We start from the raw sequence: 23,195 nt of genomic DNA, 5'->3' as shown, positions 1-23,195 counted from the left end.
ATAGAAGACTGTCTCTCATGAGTTCCAGTTCATAAAACAATTGTTTTGTTTTGTTTTTGTTTGTATGGTACCTACTATAATGTGCGTTTTTTTTATTCATGATTTTATTAGTTGGTGTCTCAACTCTCTTTTTGAGTGGTTCCCAACTCTTTTAATTTTGTCAAGGGGGAACGGTTATTTTGTAATGAATACTGTATTTTTATATTGTCTCTGGATTTTTATTGTGTGTTGTGGAGTGACACCAAAATAAAGCTTATCTATATGTCAACATGTCCTTACAAAAACGAACGACACTTAAGCCTAATGACAGTCATAAACGTTAAATGACATTGACATAGGCTAATGTTTACTTTTGTCATGACAGTTATGTTATGACTGTGTCACTCTTGGCGGTAGGCTACCTTCAAATAAAGTGGTATCAAATAATTTTCACGGGAGTTTGCGGCCGTTTGTTTGTGTTGTTGAGACAGGTCGTGAACAAAGTTCATTTTCACCTGATGTGTCCGTCTGGAAATTGCCATGTGCCAAAATGTTCAGAAGCGATGTGGCTTGCAAATGAGTTCAACATTTACTTCAGTAGCCTATATTTACTTCAGTGACGTGTCTGAATGATTATTAAACACTAATGCAGCGGAGCTAATGCTGTTGTTTTTATGCGATAGCCTACAACCACATAGGCCTATCAACTTAACTCGACTTTTACTGAGGTGAGGTTGGAAGCCACGATATGACTGCTCAAGCAGCTGTGTAAACAGAGAACAGTCAGTCGGCCGACTGCTCAGTCTCTTTGTCTGCAAGTGTTATGCCGAGAAGTGCCTGCTTGCCGAGATCTGCACGCCACACAACAAATGTGGAACTGGATCATTCATTACGGGGACGGGGACGCAGTATTCGGCACAGCAGTTTTTGGACCTGCCGAGATTTGCATCCCCTGGCTGTTTTAGCCAATTACACTACTTGCTACATGTATGAAATGCATGTTCATATGTATAAACACCTAAACCGTACAATGTGCGTAACTCCAGCAGAGCAGGCACTTCTCGGCATGTGTTGAAAAGTGCCTGCTTGCCGAGATCTGCATGTCGCTCGTGGAATGCCAGGGGCATCAACCAAATCCCAAACAAGAGTCAATGGCAGAAAAAAGATTTGGCACATTTTTCACGGGTGCAACCCAGATACTTAGCTCTGCTGCTCACCCCACAAATGCATGTTCCTTACAAGTGTGGCACCATTTAAAAGGGCAATAAACATGCTTTCCAGTGCTATACGATTTATTTCCAAGAAGCATTGTTACATAAAAGAAATAATCTACCAAACACAAATTTCCTTACTTTTTGTGCTATGTTTATTTAAACAACTTGTAAGAAACTGGTTTGTACAAATAGCTAGTATTGTAACAGATGGACTTGAAATAGACAAAAGGGAATTACATTTAATATTTACTGGAAAATTTGTTTACAACTTATGCATTAAGTCTGTGGTTTGCAAAAGGACCTTGTAGCAACCAAAAATGTAGAAACGGCCAATAACGTAATAATCTTGGCCTTTTCAAATGTAATGAAGCCAATAATGTAATAAAACTTTTGAGCAAATAACGTAATAAGTTAACATTTATTCACCCATATGGCAGAGATGCAGAATGTGCCCTGACCTGGACCTCTGTCTGACACTGAACTTGGCTATCAGTCTGATGACGACCCCCCCTCTATATCTGATGAACCTGGCTTTCTGTTTCAAACTAAAGCTGGGTTTCAACATAATTCTGATAAACAGTCTATGGCTAACTCTTTGGTTGACGTGGTCGAGGATGCTGGAAATGAGCTACTGAATATATGGGTGAATAAATCCATCAAAACTAACATATGTACAATTGTGCTGCCACTTCATTTGGAACTTTAGTGGGTGTTCACACAAAACATCAAGTTGGACAAATGATGGCTGAATATGATAATTAAAAAAAGAAATTCAAATAGAAAGAGAATGGTAAAACCAAATCAACTCCATTGCTCCTCTGAGCCATGCTGGGATTACCACATTTCACATTGTCTATTCCCAATGGTTTGTCTGAGGCAGGAAGTTATACATGACTGTAACATAAACTGGCTGCAGACACCATTCAATACACAAGTTTGGTTATGTTTTGGAGGTTGTTGATAGCCCACAATTCTTACTTCTTCCATTTGCAAACATATCATTACGCATGAAGAACAGAGAGAGAGTGAGAGTGAGAGGTGAAAGATAGTACATATCTTGGATGAATAAATATGACGACTATGTCATCCACTATACCTATTTTTGATTAGCAAACTGCACAAAAACTGCAAAAAAGTAAGAACTGCAGTCATATTTATGTGTTATTACATCATCGGCACCAGTTATAACATTTTCAAAAGTTTTTTTAATACCAGGCCAATAATGTTATAAAAATGTTATTACATTATTGGCTTTATTACATTAAAAATGGCCAAAATTATTACATTATTGGGTAGTATTATGTTATTGGCCGTTACTACGTTTTTGGTTGCTATAGACCTGAAATTGAAGGAGCTGGTGGAGTTCTGGACAGACAGGATATCAGATGGAAAACACAGAATAAAGGTCAAGTTTAAATTTGATATCACACCACCACTGACACTGAAGAAGAAAGAAAACAAATCTAAAGTGACTTCAGTCGTAGCTCTTTTAAAACCTGTTTCATTCACATTGAAAAGTTGGTAGCATTTACTGATGAAAGTTTTCAACAACTCACAGTGACGTTATTGGTTAAATTCACTTTTTGTTCTGGTCCATCTGTAATAAATCCATATTTAGAGTCACTGAGTTTCTATTTCGCTCATCTCAGGGTTCACAAGTGTATTTGATGGAGTTTCACATTATCCGCTTCCTGAAATAACATACCCCTCTGGTCTCACTCAGGAAGCAAACACATTTCAATGTCAGCACACTGAGCTACAATTAAAATACTGAAAGCGAGTATTAACCTACATAAAAGATTTATCTTTTAAGTTAGAATATTTATTTGAAATAAATATGTTTTTTTTAAATTACATATGTATCTATTACAGCAGGTTGGTTATGTCACATGAAACCTGCTGCGGTGACAGACCAGAGTTTCAGATCAGTCGCCGATCAGTCATACTGCATTGAGAGCAGCTTCCGGTTCCAGTCTGAAGAAATATGAGGAAAACCTCGACATCAGAGTGTTACTCTGCTTATCGCTCCATACATCCGTGCATTATCATCTTCATATTACCAACATCCAAAATAATGAAGCCATAGACAGAGTGAGCTCTGACTCTAGTGCATCCAGAACAAACTCCACAGGTAAAAAAAAAAAAAAAAAAAAAGAGTTAAGTGCTATAGCTAAAGCCTTCAGTTGTAATCAGAACAAAGTTACAAGGAAAGAAACAGATGCACACAGATAAACCTGTAAAGCTCCTGCTCTCTACATGAATGTGACAGATGATAAAGTAATTTCCACAACAGACACCAAACCTTCTGAATGCCAGAAAACATTTATTCAAACATCTGTTCAATCGAGACATTAAAAAGTGAAGTCAAACACTTAATAAAAAGATATTTAAAATCATCATTCACACTATATTAACATTGGTTTAAAAAAAACTGAAGTATTGGTTTAAATTAAAAAGATGCAGTTGAATGAGCTTTAAAAATCTGGACTGAACTGGTTCAGTTAGCATAAAATGTTACAGTTTATCTGCTAAAATAGACCAAACGTTTAAATACTGCACAGGTAGTTTACATGAGGCTTCTACTGCAGGTGAACAGGTAAACCGTAGACCACAGGTGCAGCTCCTATCAGGTGTTTGAGGTGCGTAGCCTGACGTGACGGCCCCATGTGGTCCAGGAGAGCAGCTCCACACCCAGCAGACAACCACGACTCCAACAAGGCTTTGGTGAAACGGTCGATGTCCCGGTCCGTCACGTCCCACAGGTTCCCCAGCACCAAGGGGCTGAGGAGGGACAGAGGAAAAACTGACTTTAGATGTGACTGTTTTAAACCCACGATACACGTTTAATGTTCAGTTGTGTTGCTGTTAATTCGACAGTTGTGATTCGTTAAGTGGCCAATTCTATCACGTAAATAAACATATTTATGGCCGTTTTCCACTACACAGTTATAGCACTATTCGGCTCGACTGTGTGTGTGCGAGTGTGCTAACAATCGTGTGAAAGGATAATTTGAGTTGTAGTACAGATCACCATTTATTTGTTTATTTGTAACGGGACTCTTACAAATTTGTTGTAAATATGTCAGATTAAGCTAAAGAGAAAAAACAAGGGTACGGTACTCGCAACTCTGCAGGACTCAGCGTATCAATTTATTGTAGTGACGTACGTTTCGAGCAGTGAAGAGCACACCTTCACTGCTCGAAACGTACGTCACTACAATAAATTGATAGCTGACTAGAGTACAGCATAATTTAATATTTTCAGGACAATTATTCCAGATGTTTTAACCCCTCTAACAGAAAGACGGTGATTTTTTACAGTAGTTCGAGTCTTTGGTTTCTCAAATAATAGTGGTCTTCTCAGGTTATAACTGGAATCCTTCATTTTAAACAGATTCTGGATATCTGGAGGAAGAAGTTTATTTTTTGCTTTGTACCTGGTTTGTATTGTAATGTAATAAACTAAGTCCCTGAATTTCAAAATGTTCAGGCGACTAAATAGTGAGTTGGTCGGCTCACGGAAAGGTTTATTACTGATGATTCTTATAGCCTTTTTTTGCAATAAAAAAATAGAATTTGTATTTGTTCTGTATGTGTTTCCCCAGACCTCAATGCAATATGTCATATAAGGGGCAATTATTTATTATTTATTTGAATTGTCTACTCTGGTTTGTTCTTAGATTAAGCTGAAGAGCCAATTTCCATCTGCAGTCCCATGGTCCACTAATAAAATTACAGTAAACAAAACAAATGATAAGCGTAGTACAAATACAACACATCACACAAAGTTGCATCAGTCGGAAGGAACAAAAGTGGTGAAATATTAAAGTGCATTTAATGTTCTAATGTTGTAAGGTGCTATTTGAGATTCGGTAAAGTGCATCAGTATCTGTCATAAAGTGCTATTTTTTAAAGTGAACGGAGTAAAGTGCCTACTGTTGTAAATAAAAATAAAAGTAAAAGAAAACTTCCCTTAATGTTCACAGCTGGTTTTTACTGAACCGTGTTTTTAGCTGTTTCTTAAATGCTACTATGTTGTGCTTTCTCTTATGACCAGCGGGCATTTTTCCCCTAAAATTTGAGACATTGCAAGTAAATGTGCAACAGACAACCCCCCCTCTCTCTAAAGACCTGCTTTTGGAAATAAAAGACAAATTGAATCTTTTTAAAAACCTGTTTTAAGTATCAGTGTCAGCAGTGGTTGGAATATTAATAATATCATTTATGTAATTGTATGTGATTTTTTAGACACTTCTGAGCTGAACTGTATCATATCTGAACCTCCATCAGCTTAGACTGTTGACCGCTGTGTGTGTGTGAGAGAGAGAAAGGAAGAGAAGCTCTGAATCGCTTGGGGGGGAGAAGTCGTTTGGCGCCACCTGTTGGTTTGCATGTGCAAATGTCAGGACCCCAAATATACAGCTCTGGAAAAATTTAAGAAACCACTCCCAAAATGATCAGTTTCTCTGGTTTTACTATTTATAGGTATGTGTTTGAGTAAAATTAAAATTAAAAAAAAAATTGTTTTATCAACTACCAACAACATTTCTCCCAAAATTGAAATAAAAATATTGTCATTTAGAGCTTTTATTGGCTAATGACTAAACTAGTCTAAATAACAAAATATCAAGTCTTTTCATAACTTGAATAATAATAATAATGCAAAGAAAACATTTTCATATTTATTCCTAAACAACACAGCAAGAATATTTTAACTCAGGAAGAGTTTATTAATCAGTTTTAGTGGGATAATGTCGATGTTTAATCCCAGCAGTGGTTTTTATTTATAATCTTCCTATAAAACCAGATGTGGTTCAGGTGATGACCTCATCAGTGTCTCATTAAGGGGAATGAGTCGTGTTTGTGTTGGTGTTTAAAAAAGAAAAGAAAAGAATGACTGACATACATGTAGAGATGCTTTTAAGAAACATTTGTGAAAGTGGTCTCTTATTTTTTTTTTTAAAGGCTTTTTCAGTCTTTTTCAGACTTTTTCCGAGGGTAAAAATACTGTCTTATTTCCGGGTCAATACAGTAGCATAAACTGTCTACCAATTGGGTCGGGTTCAGGCTGAAACTGAGAACTCTAGGTGACGCCACCTTTTAGTATCGGCTCAGTTTGCTTGGAGCCTCACTAGAGGTGTTAGGAAAAAAAAGTTTTATCCCTGATGGAAAACCATAAAAACCAAGCAGAGCAGAGTCGGTGTTAAAGAGCCACAGCAGCCGGTCGTCTCACCAGCCGGCGATGAGGTAGCTGAGGATGATGCCTTGTCCTTCCTGGTCTCCGCGTACGGCCAGAGCGGCGCTGCTGCAGCCGAACAGCAGCGACGCCGCTCTCATCTGCCGCTTCAGGACCGACTGGCTGTCCAGGAACCGAGCGCCGGCACCGTGGCCCACGTAACTGAAGAAGGACACAAAGACAAAGACACAAGAGTGTAAACCCTCATGGACTCTTATGGCAAGGCAAGGCATCTTTATTTATATAGCACATTTCATACCAAGGCAACTCAATGTGCTTTACATAAAGACAAAACATTAAAAAAAGAAGCATAAGAGAGAATAAAAACAAACAAAACACTAAAAACAGAGTTAAGAGCAAGAGCAAATAAAAGTAAAATAAAAAAAATAGATAAAGTTTTAAGTTCTCAGCTATAAGCACGTGAAAAGAGAAATGTTTTTAACCTGGATTTAAAAGTGCTTACAGTTGGGGCTGATTTCAGTTCTGCTGGTAGTTTGTTCCACTTGTGTGCAGCATCACAGCTAAATGCTGCTTCACCATGTCTGGTCTGAACTCTGAGCTCCACTATCTGACCTGAGTCAGTAGATCTCAGAGCTCTGCTGGGTTTATACTCTACAAATCACTGAATGGTTTAGGTCCAGAATACATGAATGACATGTTAGTAAACCAGTAGCAGAACTTTAAAATCTATTCTGTAGCCGACCGGGAGTCAGTGTAAGGTCTGAAGAACCGGGGTGATGTGATCTGATCTCTTTGTTCTGGTTAAAACTCGAGCTGCAGCGTTCTGAATGATTCTGAATGAGCTGCAGCTGTTCAGTGAGCATCACGTCTCCTCCCTCTCAGTAAAAAGCTCGACATCATCAGAGACTCACATGTACAGATCTTTGGTTGCCACGGCCTCTTCCAGCCGGCCGGGCTCAGGAGCAACGCCACACACACCGTCCCAGTCCTGTTTACTGTGGAGGAGAGGAGAAATGTATTTCAGGCTATATACAGGAATCTTTAAGTTAATTCTAAAACCTTTTTAAGACTTTTTCAAGACCTTCTCAGTATTTTTCAATACCTCACCGCCACTTCAAGCTGTAACCGTTTACATCAGTGACACTTTTAACTTAACAGTTTTAGTTTGTGATAAAGACTATAGACCACTATGATACAACAGAATTCAAAATAGGCTGGGATAATAAATAAAAGGCAAAGTTTATAAAAAAACAAAAAAAAAACACATTGCTCCACTCTCAAAAAACAAAAACAACAATCTTCATTTCTTTTTTATGTACCGGTTCATCTTTGTTTTTTTTTAAATGAATAAATTCACACACTTTCACAATGTTTTTTAGGACTCAAACTCTTGGACAGTGAATTCAGAAAAAATACCTTCAAAATGTAAGACTTTATAAAGTCGTGAAAAGACTTTTTAATACTTTTTAAGGGTCTTAATTTTCCCCAAATTGATTTATCACCTTTTAATACTTTTCAAGACTCCGCGGATACCCTGTATTTAGTAAGTCATTAAGGAAGGAAGGAAGAAAAAAGAAAGAAAGAAAGAAATAAATAAAGAAAGAAAGAAAGAAAGAAAGAGCAGTGACAGAGAAATCTAGTTTTCTACTTTAACCGAGTCTCGGTCTTCTCACCTGCTGAACCACTCCTTGAACCGGTCCTGAGAGTTTCCTAAGTTGGCGTCAGGGTCCAGAACATAAAACACCTTGGCCGTGTCGACGCCGTGCTGCAGGATGGACTCAGAGTCCGACTGAAAGGGAGAAGAAACATTTAAGTGATGAGACGAGTGAAACACTGGAGTTTTACGCTTCTGAGTCTACGTATGGCATTGTCTTCTGTATTTTAGTTCTCACACCTGCTCTCCTTGTGTAAAACCTCAGCCCTGTGATGACCAATCAAGTAACTAACATCCTTTTTTTCAGGACAACCTGGGCTTTCAGAATATTAAACTGCAGAGGTGTCATATGAATATAGAAAAAGCTATATGATCAGAAAAAGCAAGGAAAATAAAACACATATATAGTGTCTAAAAAGAAGTTTCTGTGTGTTTCCAACTAATATAACTGTTCTTTGAGGTTCTGGGGATCAGGGGAAGAATAATAAGGGCTCTAACTATTATACAAAATATATTATTTACATGATGCCCCACTGGTCTGGTATGAAAACAGAGTGTCAGACATTGACATCACAGGTCTGACATTACCATTGGCTGCACAGGTTGTTTTTTTTTGTCTTGTTTCCTGCAGTGAACAAACTTTCTTCTTCCATATGATATGATCCCATCTCTTGGTCTTAGCTTGTGTAAAATGCGTAAATGGTAAATCTACACATTATTTATTGCATTTACGTCTGATTTTCCGATAATTGACCCTTTGTCAAGGCCCCGCCCCCCACGGTTACTGTTGCTAGGTTGGACAAACAATGGTCACGGAAGGGTTAACTCCCATTGGAAACCATTGAAAATTAGGCAGATTTAAATTGCTTGTAAGGAAAATTTGAATTAATTTATACTTCAGAAAAATAGTGTCCATGATAGAGGACAGACGTGGCTCCATAGCGATTGAACGGGCATTACCTGACTTTTCCGAAAAATGGGGAAAAATCATTGTTTTGGTCACTCACTAGCTAGTAGCTAACGACGCTAGCTAACGTTAGCTACAAGCTAACGCTCAATCTCCGCCGATCTCCCGTTTCTCCTCGTAAAACTTCACTTAGTTCAAAAGACATTAGTAGCGGTAATGTTACGTTTGTTAGATAACTTTGAAGGTATTAGATCTTCTCTGTCTATGAACACGACCAGAGAGTGGACTGGAGAATGAATGAGCTTCAATAGCACTTCAGTAGGCTACAGCCAGGGAAAGACAGGCTCACTTCTCATGAGGACTGCACAACAACAACAACAACAAACAAACCTATGCAATTAACCCCTGACCTATGCCTAGAGCTCCCCCTAGTGGACCACCCCCAAACCCTACTATTAAGCTCAACTAAATACATAACAGAAGGTTAAAGTAATATTATATACAGTAGCCTATGTTTATTGATGTCTTGGGTTTGGGGAAGAGCTCCGGGAGCTGACGTCACGGTGACGTCACGCAGCCCCGAAACTGACAGCGACGCCATTTTGGCAGGAATCAGCAGATTTTCGTAGAGTAGATACAGGGGAGAGCCGGGTGCGGAATGAGAATAACAAAGCGATTTTCTCCGAGCCCATACAAGTTTTACATGTATAACTTTGTCAGCATGTAGTATGACCCAACAGAACTGCTAAACATATTGAGGATATGTCTTACTTTGACCGAGTTACGTTCAAGAACCAGCTGTTTTCAGTGACAGAAAAAATTCACTCCGGAGTAATTTTTTCGATCGATCAGCTGTGTTTACCGTTTCAGGTGTCATAGTTATGATGGCTAGACGGATAAATTAGTCCTCAAACACACCCTAAAGCTTGACATGTCAGGGTTTTTCAGTATAGAAGCAACTAGGTTTAAGTGTCGGGAGTCACTGTGGGGAGTCAGCTGTCCCTCATCCCTCTGCACATTGACAATGAGCCTGTCTGTCACTCTGTCGGTACCGCGATCACACTGTGTGTGTTACAGGATTAATTAAAACACACAACGTAACGTAAACAATGTGACTGTACATGTAGATAGTGCGGGAGGAGGGCAGACGTGGATCGGTGGACCAGGAGAACAGCTGCATAACATTTAGGCAGTAAAATGGAAGATTTAAAGCCGTCTGTTCACATGATCTCACTTTATTCCAACACATTGGACTTAATATATATAAAAACTAAATAGATTAAATATGACCGACCCTTATAATGCCCCCGGGGTGCTTTTCAAAAGTATCTCCGGCCCCCGGCGGACGTCCAACCTGCAGTATGCGGACACAGCTAGGCTAACTTACCTGATCAACTTCGCATCGCGCTGCTGCTTTTGCATACAAAAGCCTGGAGGGTTACACATGGACGCAGTCTGGCTTTGTGGTGAACGTCCAGCTGTGGAATCTACCAGCAAAAACCTGCTGTATCCTCACTAGAAGGGTAAGTGTCGTATCATCCCAGTTAATGCAGTGTAGCATGGCTAACGTTAGCTCGTAGCTGTCCGGGGTGCTATCGGGGTGCCGGCCGGGAGCTCTCCCCGGTGCTGATCAGCCCGCGGCGGGTGCGGCGGTGCGCTGCGACCGGCTTTGGGTCAGCTTGGACAGGCTGGAGGCGAAGGAGACTCACAGCTTATGTGTGTTTGCCTCTTTCTTTTCTTTTTGTCACCGTCTTTCCTGCTTGTGTCATTTTGTGGAGCACAAAGAGCATAAAGCTGGCTTTTGTATGCTTGTAGAGTAGTTGATCAGGTAGCTGTGTCCAGATACTGCAGGTCTAGGACGTCCTGTTAGGCAAAAATATTTTTGAAAAGCACCCAGGGGGCATTATAGGGGTCGGTAATATTTAATCCATTTAGTTTTTTTTTTATATTAAGTCCAATGTGTTGGAATTAAAGTGAGATCATGTGAACTCAGACGGCTTCGGCGCTTACAGTCAATGCTTCCACGCTGGTCAGTTTCCTGCCAAAATGGCCGCTCGAACGCTGGAGGTCACGTGGGGTCCGGAGCTCTATACGTTCCAGAGGGTATGCGTTTACGTCACGTTGCCCTCGGCAACGCCCCGTTCGATCGGACTGAGTGGCAAAACAAGCGTCCCTCAACATGCTGGCGGATAGCGGTGGACTTATAAACTGGATAAAATATCTTATATCAAAACAAATTGATGTCAAAAGGAATCGACAACCAGCTCCCCAAAGCCGTCTGCTGCACGGACACTTCCTGTAACACACAGTGTGACCGCGGTGCCTGCAGAGTGACTGACAGGCTGCTGTTACTGTGCAGAGGGAGGAGATTACAGCTGTTACTGTCGTCCTGACAGTGACTCCCGACACTTAAACACGAGCTGCTTTTATTCTGAAAAACTCTGACCAGTCAAACTGTAGGATGTGTTAGAGGACTAATTTATCTGTCTAAACATCAGAACTATGACAAATGAAACTGTAAACACAGCTGATCGATCGAAAAAAAATGACCGCTCCAGTGAATTTACTTTCCGTCATTGAGAACAGGTTCTTGAATGTAACTCGGTCAAAGTGAGACGTATCCTCAAGATTTTTAGCAGCTCTGTTAGGTCATGCTGCTGCTTTACATGCTGGCAAAGCTACACATGTCAGACTTGTGTGGGCTCGGAGGAAATTGCTTCGTTACTGCGTCGTTTTTAAACTTTGGCGGCTCTGCCACTCGTCTTTTTGCCACTCAGTGGACGTTCCACAGCGACTTCAGAGTACCGTGACGTCATGTGCATACCCTCTAACCCAGGCACATTTTAACCATATTGAAAAATAAAAAAGTAGTTTTTGCCGAAAAACTTGCTGTCTACCTATCTCATTTCATAGGGTTTCATGCCAGAGTTATCCAACCTTAGAATGTTGCGCAACACGTGACATGGGGAGAAGCGCTCTGATTGGTGGAACAGCAGACCAATCAGAAGGTCAACTAAGGGTACATTGTGATCATACAAGTGTCCTGCGGTTTCAATAAAAAAACGATTTGTGTCGCTACCATTCGGCGTTCTGGAGATAGACACGAGTAAAACCAAACCTGCCCTCAGAGGGTTAACAACACATCAGTTAGTAAATGACTAGTTTGACCTCACCTCCCTCTGGACGCTCAGGCCGATCAGCGAGTGCAGAGACGGCATCCGACTGACGGAGCGAGACGACAAGACGGAGACGCTCTCCCACGGCAACTTCTGGAGAAACTGCAGAGGGAAACAGGACGGAGGATGAATTTTACCTGGTCAGACTAACCCCTAACAGGAGAGGTTTTGACAGAGGCGATGAAAATCTTCTAATCCGTTTGTATAATAACTTTCATCCAAGACTGTCTGTCTGGGTATGTCTGATTTCAGTATCAAATCAAATCAATTTATTTATAAAGCACATTTAAAAACAACCAAAGTTGACCAAAGTGCTGTACAGTTCAGTGAACACAAAATTACAAACAAGGTACAAAATACAAAATAGCCATGGCTGGGACAGCCAGAATGAAAAAAAAAAAATGACACACACACTTGAGACCATCAGGGACATTTAAAGGCCTGGGAAAACAAAAAGGTTTTTAGATTTGCCTTAAAGGCAGCTGCAGAGGAGGAACATCTAATTGAAATGGGTAGGCTGTTCCATAGCCTTGGGGCTGCAATGGCAAAGGCACGATCACCCTTTCCTCGTAGCCTAGACCGGGGAACGGTCAGGAGCAGTCGGTTCGAGGATCTAAGAGTCCTTGGGTTGGAAAGAGGGGAGAGTAGGTCACAAATGTATTGGGGGGCCAGGCCATGTAGTGCTTGAAAAACAAATAAAAGAACTTTAAACTCTGTCCTGTACTTGATGGGGAGCCAATGAAGGGATGCTAGTATGGGTGTTATGTGTTCTTGCCTCCTAGTTCCTGGCAATCTGGCAGCAGAATTCTGAACCAACTGTAAGCGGGATAGAGATGACTGGCTAATACTTAAATAAAGTGAGTTGCAATAATCCAGCCTGGAGGTAATCAAGGCGTTGGTAACTGTATTAAGGTCTGAGAGGGAGAGAATTGATTTAAGTTTTGCAATGTTTCGTAGTTGGAAAAAACAACTTTTCACCACAGAGTTTATTTGTTTATCAAATTTTAAATCATGATCGAAGATCACCCCAAGATTTTTGGCATGGGTATGAAGATTGGGCGCCAGGGGACCTAAGTGATCTGTTATACCTATGGAGGAGTTTGGGGGGCCAAAAAGGACCACTTCTGTCTTCCCATCATTTAATTGGAGATAGTTATTTGCTAACCATAGTTTGACGTCTTGGAGGCAGTCAAGAATGGACTCCAAGGTGGAATTGTTGCTATGACCAGGTTCGAGTGGGAGATATAACTGTGTATCATCGGCGTAGCAATGATATGAGATATTGTGCTTTTGGAAAATGGAGCCTAAAGGGAGCAGGTATAGGGCGAATAGGATGGGGCCTATGGTATGTCGTGTTATTGTTTCATAGTTTAGTCTTACATTGTGCTGTAGGACTTGAGTTCGTGTTTTTCTGTATGAATGATATACTTTCTGAAAACTCAATAAAAACACTTTGATTATTATTATTATTATTGACAGAGGCGATGAAACCGACCCGGTCCAGAATGAGGACGACGTGACCGCGCGGCTGCTCGTCTCTGTCCGACAGCTGGGACACGGCCGAGTGGAGCAGCCGGTCGCACTCCGAGTCCCAGTGAGGAGAAAGACCCAGAGCAAATCTGTGAAGGTCGTCGTCGGAGAGCAGAGGAGAGGCAGAGAGCACGGCCTGAAACACAACCCAGAGAACAAGAAGTCAAGTAGCTGCTGTGTTTCTGCCTCTCAGGTCAGGTTAGGGTTACCACACGCACCCTAACTCACTGTTTTTGGTCATGTCGAAAACTGCAAATGTATTGGTCTAATGTAGCCTACTATCTGAAATGGAGAAGATATTTGGTTTAAAACTGGAGATGGACCCTGTGTCTCTCATACTGGGCCTCCCAAATCGTCGTTTAACATCAAAACATAATAAGAGGCTGTACTGTATACTTACTTATGCAGCGAGAAAGAATATTCTGTTACAATGGATCAATGACAGGGTACCAACTGTTAAAGGCTGGCAAGGAGTAGTGTTTGACCTAGTGCCATTAGAGACCTTACATGCATATTACATTTAAGAACAGACCAATTCCATAAAGTTTGGGAACCCTATTTGAAGTATGTAGAGCCTGGTGTCTCTTGTATAATGTTGCAGGGATTTTCTTGAATGCTCATACTGTATATTTCTTCTTACTGGAACCCTAATTATATAGATCTGAGCTGACGGTTGTTGTTTTTTTTATTATCATTTGTTTTGTTTGTCTACTTGTTTTGCTTTTCATTCCTGTGGATCATATTATGTATCCATCCCTTTCTTGTAAAAGTTAAAAAATCAATAAAAAATATCGTTAAAGGGTTACCACACGCACCTTGAGCATCTCCTGGCTGCAGGCCGCTCCTCTGGCGGCCGCGGCGCTGTGGAGCCGCTGGGCCTGAAGCGAGAGCTGTGGGTCTGAGGCGACGGGGAGGAGGAGGCTCCTCCAACATCCCAGCAGCTCCTCCATGTCCCTCAGCAGCCGCTGGAGGAAACAAATCAAAACAAAAATATAAATAAACTCAAAAAGGAGGGAGTATATAGAGTATTGCAGGATTATTACACCAGTCTCTAGATCAGGGCTGCCCAATTTGGGGCCCCACGGCCGATTATTTTTGGCCCGCTGCCAATGCTTGAATTTTTAATTTTTTAAATTTCTATTATTTTCCCACTGTAATGTAAAATTCACATGCTACTCTGCTTTTCTGGGGACAACACAAGTAGCAGACAATGCCCTTCTCAACCACAGTAGACTACCAGTAACTTTGCTTTGTTTTAACAGCAGCTCCACACTAACATTTTTCACTAGGAGCACAGTGGCCCCTAACTTAACCTGCCACCTGTAATTACAAACATCAGATTTTTTGAGTCTCCCCTTTCATGTTTCACCAGCGTTACAAAACAAAAGACAGGCAACTTCACTGGTTGCACATATGCACAAGTAGATGACAAATTTACTGGCACTGTCCCAAATTTTAGGGGCAAAATGCCCCCATTTAGGGGCAGTCTGGAGCCCTGTTTAACAGTGAAACACAATAATCAGTAGTGTTATTTAAAAAATACTTTGTATGAGTGTTTATTTTGCACAATTAACCCAGGGGTGCAGGTCCGATGTCAGGATTGGGGGGGACACAAAAGTGATTTTTTTTTTTTTTGCCTGTATGCAACTCATGCCACCATAAATTACAACTTCGTAGAGGCTTGCCATATCATTCAAAAAGTATTGCACAGGGAATCATTTATTGTGCTTACCATTCTTGTTTATTCGTTCTAAACGGCCAACAGTGCGTATCACTGCTTACCTAACTGTTAGTAAATCATAATTTTAAGGGTCTCAGGCATGTAATGTCTAATCGCGTTCTTATTTTTTAGGGTTAGGGTTTCCCCAGTTCTTCTCACCATCTTCCTTTTCTCCATCTTACTTTATGCATGATTAATTGATGGATGGTTGGCTGAATATCAAGATTTGAAGCCCTAACCAATTGTGTAAACTAACTGATCATGTTTTTACAATGCCAGTTATCCTGTCCGAAAATACATTTGTTCAATTTTAAATAATTTAGGGTATTTTTATTGGGGGGGACAATTCATGTTTTTCAGAAATTGGGGGGGACATGTTTCCCCCGTCCCCCCTGGGATCTGCACCCATGAATTAACCTATGTTATAGGCATATTTAATTTGAATGTTTAATTTTGGCCCGCGACCCTCCACCCCGATTCATTTTTGGCCCTTCACTGAGAAGAATTTGGGCACCCCTGCTCTAGATATTATTGCAGGTGAATGCATGTATGTGGAAACTGCACACATCAGTCAAAAGGTAAAGGGCCCAACAGGGATAAAATAATGACAATAATTTAAAACACCACAAGAAGCGTCAGACTCATATTAAAATGTCAAATCAGAATCATTCAGATTCATTTTAACAGTCATTTCCATCCTGCATTTGCATACATAAAAACAAGATAATGTTTAGCTTAAAAAAAAAAGAAAAAAAGAGAGAATGAATAGAATACAAGGCAAGATTTACAAATATTAGTAAATAATCATAAATAAATAAGATGAGAATCTATGCTCATTTCAGTGGCAGTCTATTTTCCAGATAGATAAATATAGATAAATTCAACATAAGACAAGAGATAAAAAACAAAACCAAAAAGCATAAAAAACAATTATGATCCAGAAAATGGATAAGCAGGTACAATAGGAGTTAAAATAGAAATAAGAGTGACCTTACTGAAAGGAGAAGGCGGCTTTAGGGCCCTAGTGTTGAGCAGGTTTGTTAATCAGAGCATGGATGTAGGCAGGAATGAGAGCTTATTATAGCGATTAGTTTTGTGTCCGTTTGCTCTATAACGTTTCCCTGAAAGCAGCGTTTCATATTCAGAAAAGATGCCAACACCAACAACATCATTTAAATATTTCTGTGAATTGAACCCTCCAGTTCACTTCTCTTTTCTCATCATGACTCACCTCGACTCGAGCGTCCAGCGCCCGGCGTCCCTCCCACCACTTGGCTTTCTCCGACACGCAGCTCACGACCTTCTGCTCCGCCTGGATGGCGTCCATCTCCTGCACCAGGCGGCTGACGGGACGCTGCACAACACGGAGAGATAAGTTACAGTCAGGGTTATTTACGCTGTTGTTTACCTGTGTGGGGGTCAAACGTGTTTCCTCTGCTGCTACGTTTCCAATGTCTTGATTCTCAACTCATCTGGAAACTTTCTCTGCACTTTTACTGATTTCAATTCATTTCTAAATTCTACTCCTCTGAACTCTGATGGGCCGACGATGTGAAGTAAACCAATGTCAAGTGGTGTAACCGGTATTTTTTCCATAAAAATCTGACTATATTCAGGTAAATAAATCTGGACTCAAGCGTGGAATATATGTAATTCACTTTTTGTTTAAAAATGCAACACTGTTTCTTTCTTAAAGCAGAAGTAAGTGATATATTTGTGTTAATATAAGTCTTAAATAGTTGTATCTTCCGACAGCAATCACTTACATAGAGTGTTTGGTCTGAAACACGGGTCTGTCAGTCCCTCTGCTCTGCTCTGAGCCGAAGAGAAAACATTTATCGTATCCTACAGTTTTTATCCAATGAGGAGAGAGAACGGCATGCAGGGCTGTGTGTGCAGCCAAGGAACGCCGTGAATGTGGCGACGTAGGGACGAGGACTGTTATGGTGCGTTCAAGGAAACTCGTTTTTTTCCCGACCGTGAAGTGGTACCAGTTCGATCTGGTACGAGTTCACCGGTCAGAAGTTACGAGTGGCCGTTATAGTGACTTTCACCGGTAAAACAGGTCGGAAAAACACGAGTGGGTTGCCTGGAACGTAAGTCGTAAGTTGTGACTTGAAGCTGTAATTTACGATTTCAAAAGCCTGCCTCGAACGCAGCATTAGCGAAAACGACCGGATCACTCACTTCTGCTTTAATAATTTGTCACATTTAGAAAAAAAGCATTTTGTTTTTAGATTCTTAGGGTTTTCACTATTATTGCCAACACTGAGTCACTGGAACAGACAGTGAAAAAAAAGTCATTTTTGTAAAGAATAAATCAGATTGCCAAAAAAATATGATACATTATACATACACTACATACATCATTTTAAAGATTTTTTTATTTAATTTGGGAGACTTTCTCCCGTGGTTCCTAGACTCCATATTGCTCAAGTTACCAGTTTTCACATTCTGGTCCTTTCTCACCTTGATTTTGAGCTGTGTTTGTTTTGATAAAACTTGTTTAGAAGAGAAAACACAATCATCCATCTCAAAATAATATAAAATAATAATTATTATCATCATAATCATCACCTGCTGTTTAGCTGTGGAGATGTGAACGGTGACGGGGACAGATCCTTTCTCCAGACGCGTTAGAACGACGCTGTCGCCCATCTCACCGGGTTTCACTCCCAGCACAGACATCACACACACCGTCACTCCTGCACAACACACACACACAGACAGGATTTAACACAACTCAATATGAAACCATCAGATCAAGTTATAGACGAATTATATATATATATATATATATATATATATATATATATATATATATATATATATATATATATATATATATATATATATATATATATATATATATATATATATATATATTTATACAACAGTTAGTTCCGACCGGTCCCAACCGAGCAATTTGATTGGACAACGAGACATTCCATAGTGCTGATATACAGTATAACAGCACTGGGACTTTTCACAGACATAATCACTCCGCTGTTCAGCTGGACAGGAGCTAAGCATGGATGTATTATATGAGCTAAGTCAGAGCTACGCTCCCCATACAGGAGCTGCCCCATCTCTCTGCTGCTGCTGTTGCTGCTGCTGCTGCTGCTACAGTTATAAACGGACCTGAACATTAAAACCTGGACCTGACCTGGTCCGTCTAATTGGAGATAAATCTCTACTAAACCCGGCTGGGGAAAAAATCGCCGCGGGGGCAACTACGTTTTGACGGTGATGTGTTTTGATATTAGCGTTAGCTGTTGTTAGCCACGTAGCTCAGCTACTTAGCTTCAACTGTGTTTATATTGATTACATAGATGATGAACAAATGTAATACGGTATCGATAACGTCTCTGTGTCTTCATGCTGGTCCTGTTGCTGCGATGCTAATCAGACACGGGCTCAGAACCAGAACCAGCACTGGAAGCAGCTCGGTGGAAAAGCTTGTAGCTAGTAGCAAGCTAGTATGAAATGTTTATGTGTTGCCTGGCAACAGCCTTGTCTCCCTTCCAGTTGCAGAACTATTTCTGTTGGCGGAGCCAAATAAATGATTAAATAAACAAACAAATCATAATCTCTTGTAGTTTATTACTGTTCTAAAAATGCGCTCGTAGCACTGTTGTATAAAAGCAATATCACACTCGAGGTCGTGCTGTTGTACTGTATATCAGCACGGTGTGATTATCTGCGGCACTCGGCCTGCGGCCTCGTGCCTACGACCGAATCACAGCCGTGCTGATATACAGTACAACAGCACTCCCTCTCGTGTGATATTGCTTAAATATATATATATATATATATATATATATATATATATATATATATATATATATATATATATATATATATATATATATATATATATATATATATATATATATATATATATATATATATATACACAGCTCTGGAAAAAATGAAGAGACCACTTCAAAATTATCAGTTCCTCTGGTTTTACTATTCATAGCTATGTGTTTGGGTAAAATTAACACTTTTGTTTCATTCTATAACCTACTGACAAAACTTCTCCCAAATTGGAAATAAAAATAATGTCATTTAGAGCATTTATTTATTTATTTGCAGAAAATGGCAACAGGTCAAAATAACAAAAAAATTCTGGTGTTTTCAGACCAAAGAAAACATGTTCATATTCATTTTAAAACAACACAACACCACTTTTTAAACTTACGAAGAGTTTAGAAATCAACATTGGCAGAATAATCCCACTTTTTAATCGCAGCAGTGTTTTTATTTATTTATTTATTTATAATCTTTCTTCCTCATTAAATCTGATTTGGTTCAGGTGATCAGCTCAGTAGAGTGAGGTGCTTGTGTTGGAGTTCAATAGACACTGGAATCGATGGCTGCCACATGTAGAGAAGCTGATTTATTAACAACATTTTGGAGCAGTGGTCTCTTTATTTTTTTTTCCAGAGCTGTATATTTATATTCATATTTATTGATATAATGAGGTTAAAAGTGTTGATGACTGCACCTGGAGGAAGGTGTTGAAGTGTCTGTGTGAACTCTTGACAGTGGTTCTGAGGGAACGACGAGGAATCGGCCGTCGGGAATGAAAACACGTCGTCCAGCTGCTCCAGCCTCTGCTGCTCCGTGGAGGTTCTGGACTCGGTCGGACTGAGCTCGTTCAGACTCAGAGCGTCCATCTTGTCCGTCAGCTCGGTCGACGACTTCTTCAGCTTTCTGTTAGAAACGTACAAAACAGAAGAAGCTCAGTGATAACATGATGCAACCCAATGTCAAGTGGTGTAACCGGTATTTTATAAAAATCTGACTATATCTGAGTAGGAAAATAGCTTACTTTTCTTTTTTTAGCAAATTTGGTGAGTTATTATTTTTGCTTTTCTCTCTTTCTTCTTTTTTTTTTTAGGCATCTGGAGGTTTTGCTCCAACAATATTTCATTGTAAATGCACAAATTATATATAAATAAATCTGGACTCAAGTGTGGAATAAATGTAATTCACTTTTTCTCAATGCGATTCTATGTTTGACAAATTATACACAATTTGTCACTTTATTAAGAAAAAAAAGCATTTTGTTTTTTTAGGGTTCCTACACATTTGAAATTTCAAAAAGTCTACACTTGTTCCAGACTGTAATTTCCAGACTTCTTGGTAAATAAATTCAAATAATTTGTGTGTAGATGTGTATCATGTAAATAAATCATGATGCAATTTGTTTTCATTGTTCTTCTGAATTTGTATGCTATTATGTCACCAAATAATCTCCAGGAGACTGTAGCTAGGTACAGCAAAAATAATTAACCCAATAACTTCAGATGAGACCAAACCCAGATAAGTATTAAGATAAATACATTTCCATACAATAGTTTCCATTTTCCACACTTATCCAGACCTGGAAATGTATAAATTCAAATTCCATACGTTTCCATACTTGCGTAGGAACGCTGTCCTGCTCAATGTTGCCAAAATGAATTAAAATGTAAATAAAGAAATACACAGAAGAGACTTTCAAAAACTGCACAACACACAAAGCAACGGAAAAGCTCAGTGACTTTCATCATCATGGAAGTTAAAGGTAATACTGTATCTATAAAATAAAATATCTATAACTATAAACACTGCCAAAAAATCGATTCACATAAGAAATCGCAATTCTCATTTAATACGATTGAGAATCGATATAAAATGTGAAATGAAACAAATCTGCTGTCGGCCTCCATTTCCTTAGAATTTAAAAGGCAGCATGTTTAACTGCACTGTTTTTTTTTTTTTTTTTTTTAATAAAGAGGCACTTTTAATTTTGTTACTTAAGCAATATGTGATATTGGTTTTATGCAACAGTTTCAACTAAGCATGGATAAATGTTTAAAACTCAATAAATGTGAAAAAGACACTTCAGTCATTCTGTCTTGTAAAGCAGACTGAGTAGATCATGAGGATCCTTCAACACCGACAGACTGAAGCAGAAATCATTAGGAATCAAATCCTTTTGAATCGAATCGTAGCCCCAAAACTCAGAATCGAATCGAATCGTGAGATAGTAAAAGATTCCCACCCCTAATAAACACGCTCTTACTTGAGACAACTGGCTAAATGCCTGACGGTGCGATGGCGGCTGGTGATGCCCAGCGACTCGGCGTGCAGCATGGCGGCCGTCACCGGGTCGTCGTGTCCCAGCGCCAGCGCCAGGAGAACGGAGAGAGTCGGGAAGACGGTGGGAGAGGGGAAGTGGTGCAGGGCGAGCCACGCGGAGCGCAGCAACGTCTCAACGTCCTCCAGAGACACGTCATCTGACAATACACACATTCATTACACAAAAGGTCAAGACTGAGGTAAGAAAATATAAAAAGGGTTACATGTTATAAAAAGGTTAAATGGGGGTTTATGATCATTTGACGCTTTGAAATGGCCGTAAATAAGAAACTAGGTGTGTAGCGCTGCCGTCAACGTCACTCAAAAGTGTGGATTTGAAACTCTCAACCAGTTTTTATTGTTAATCAAAGACCAGGAAACATTCACAGCATGTTTAGTCAGAGGAAAGGAAAACATAGTAATTTAAGGGGATTGTTTTACTTCACAAAACCAAAAATAGACAAGGAAAAGTTTTTGCGTGTCTATATGTGGTGTAAAACTATGGAACAGTCATCATGAAGCAGTTCAAAATGAAGAACAAAAACATGACGAAAGGGACAGTGAACAACAAAAAACTAAACAATGGGTACTTACTTTTTATTTTGTAATGAGGGGCAATTAAGGAAGTGGGACAAGTGTTCGATTTATTTATGATTTGTGGAAAAGGGGTGGGATTCAATAAGCAAAGCTATTTATCACTCCTTTTCAAATATGTATGATTATGCTTTTGTGTTTTTTTGTTTCCAATTTTTGTTCTTCAGCTTATTTATGGTGTTTACAGACGAAGGAACAAACTGAAATTGTGCCTTATTTTGTTTTACATGTTCGAAAAAAAAAAAGAACTTTGATAAATCATGTAAAACCAGAGATATGACAGTTTTTTATAGTACAATAAATATTTATTCGGGAGATGGGAGGGGCAGACGTTGCATTTCTTTCCATATATTCGTCATTTTTTTGTCATTTTACAAAACGAGAAAAAGTGGTTGAATCAGTCGATGACGTCTGACGTGGATTGGGGGAGTATAAGGTTTGGATTTGATGTATTTTTGGGTCCAATTTGTTAATGAAGTAGGTTAAACTGAAAAAATAAATATCAGATCAAATAGATGAAGTTGTGCTGAAAAAAAAATACCAAGCACAAGCATCTTAAACACATGTTAAACATTTTTTATGTGGTATATTAAAGGCAAAAATCTAAAATAAGATCTAAGATGTAGTATAAGTGTAGAGCTGCTCACCTGGCCTGGTGTCTGAGTGAGACAGGTGAGTTTGTAGACCGTCTCTCAGGTGACCTCTGCTCCTCAGCTCAGACAGGTCGTCTCTCTCCAGGTCGCAGCACAGATCCCTCCGCAAGACCTCCAAGTCCACGTCTGCACCGGGACACAAGACATTAGAGCTGCTACTACAACAAAGTCCAGATACAGGTGGACAACTCGACACTGAAACGACCGTTATCGATAGTTCCCGTCATTCTTCATATATTAAAAGGAGCTGTATGTATGTACTATGTAAGACTGTGGCCCAAACTGCTGCTGCAGCCTGATTTCAAAACACTGCAGGAGTCATTACGACGTAGTAATAGAAGGAAAGGAAGCTGATAAATCTGTAAATATGCACTGGGAAAACAGATTGTGTAAAAAGAAGCTAGGTGTGTGTCCAGGAAAATTAGCCACTTCCTCAAGT

At 39.7% G+C, this 23,195-nt stretch overlaps 1 protein-coding gene across 1 annotated transcript in view; it reads right to left on the bottom strand.

The window, feature by feature from the left end:
- Window positions 1-3,608: 3,608 nt before the first annotated feature.
- LOC310985545 (separin-like) overlaps window positions 3,609-23,195 on the bottom strand; it is a gene marked incomplete at its 5' end in the record, with an annotated part of 44,431 nt that continues 24,844 nt past the window's right edge. The window contains 12 exons of the mRNA XM_083971160.1: window positions 3,609-3,974; window positions 6,427-6,591; window positions 7,302-7,385; window positions 8,064-8,179; window positions 12,125-12,229; window positions 13,623-13,793; window positions 14,473-14,622; window positions 16,609-16,731; window positions 17,955-18,082; window positions 19,888-20,096; window positions 21,454-21,667; window positions 22,751-22,882. Coding sequence (XP_083827286.1) covers window positions 3,773-3,974; window positions 6,427-6,591; window positions 7,302-7,385; window positions 8,064-8,179; window positions 12,125-12,229; window positions 13,623-13,793; window positions 14,473-14,622; window positions 16,609-16,731; window positions 17,955-18,082; window positions 19,888-20,096; window positions 21,454-21,667; window positions 22,751-22,882 — 1,799 coding nt within the window. The 3' untranslated portion in view covers window positions 3,609-3,772. The remainder of the gene's footprint in view (window positions 3,975-6,426; window positions 6,592-7,301; window positions 7,386-8,063; window positions 8,180-12,124; window positions 12,230-13,622; window positions 13,794-14,472; window positions 14,623-16,608; window positions 16,732-17,954; window positions 18,083-19,887; window positions 20,097-21,453; window positions 21,668-22,750; window positions 22,883-23,195) is intronic.

This window comes from Trachurus trachurus, assembly GCF_905171665.1.
Source record: "Trachurus trachurus genome assembly, chromosome: 5".
Taxonomy (NCBI): domain Eukaryota; kingdom Metazoa; phylum Chordata; class Actinopteri; order Carangiformes; family Carangidae; genus Trachurus; species Trachurus trachurus.
This window is presented reverse-complemented; position numbering and strand designations above follow the sequence as displayed.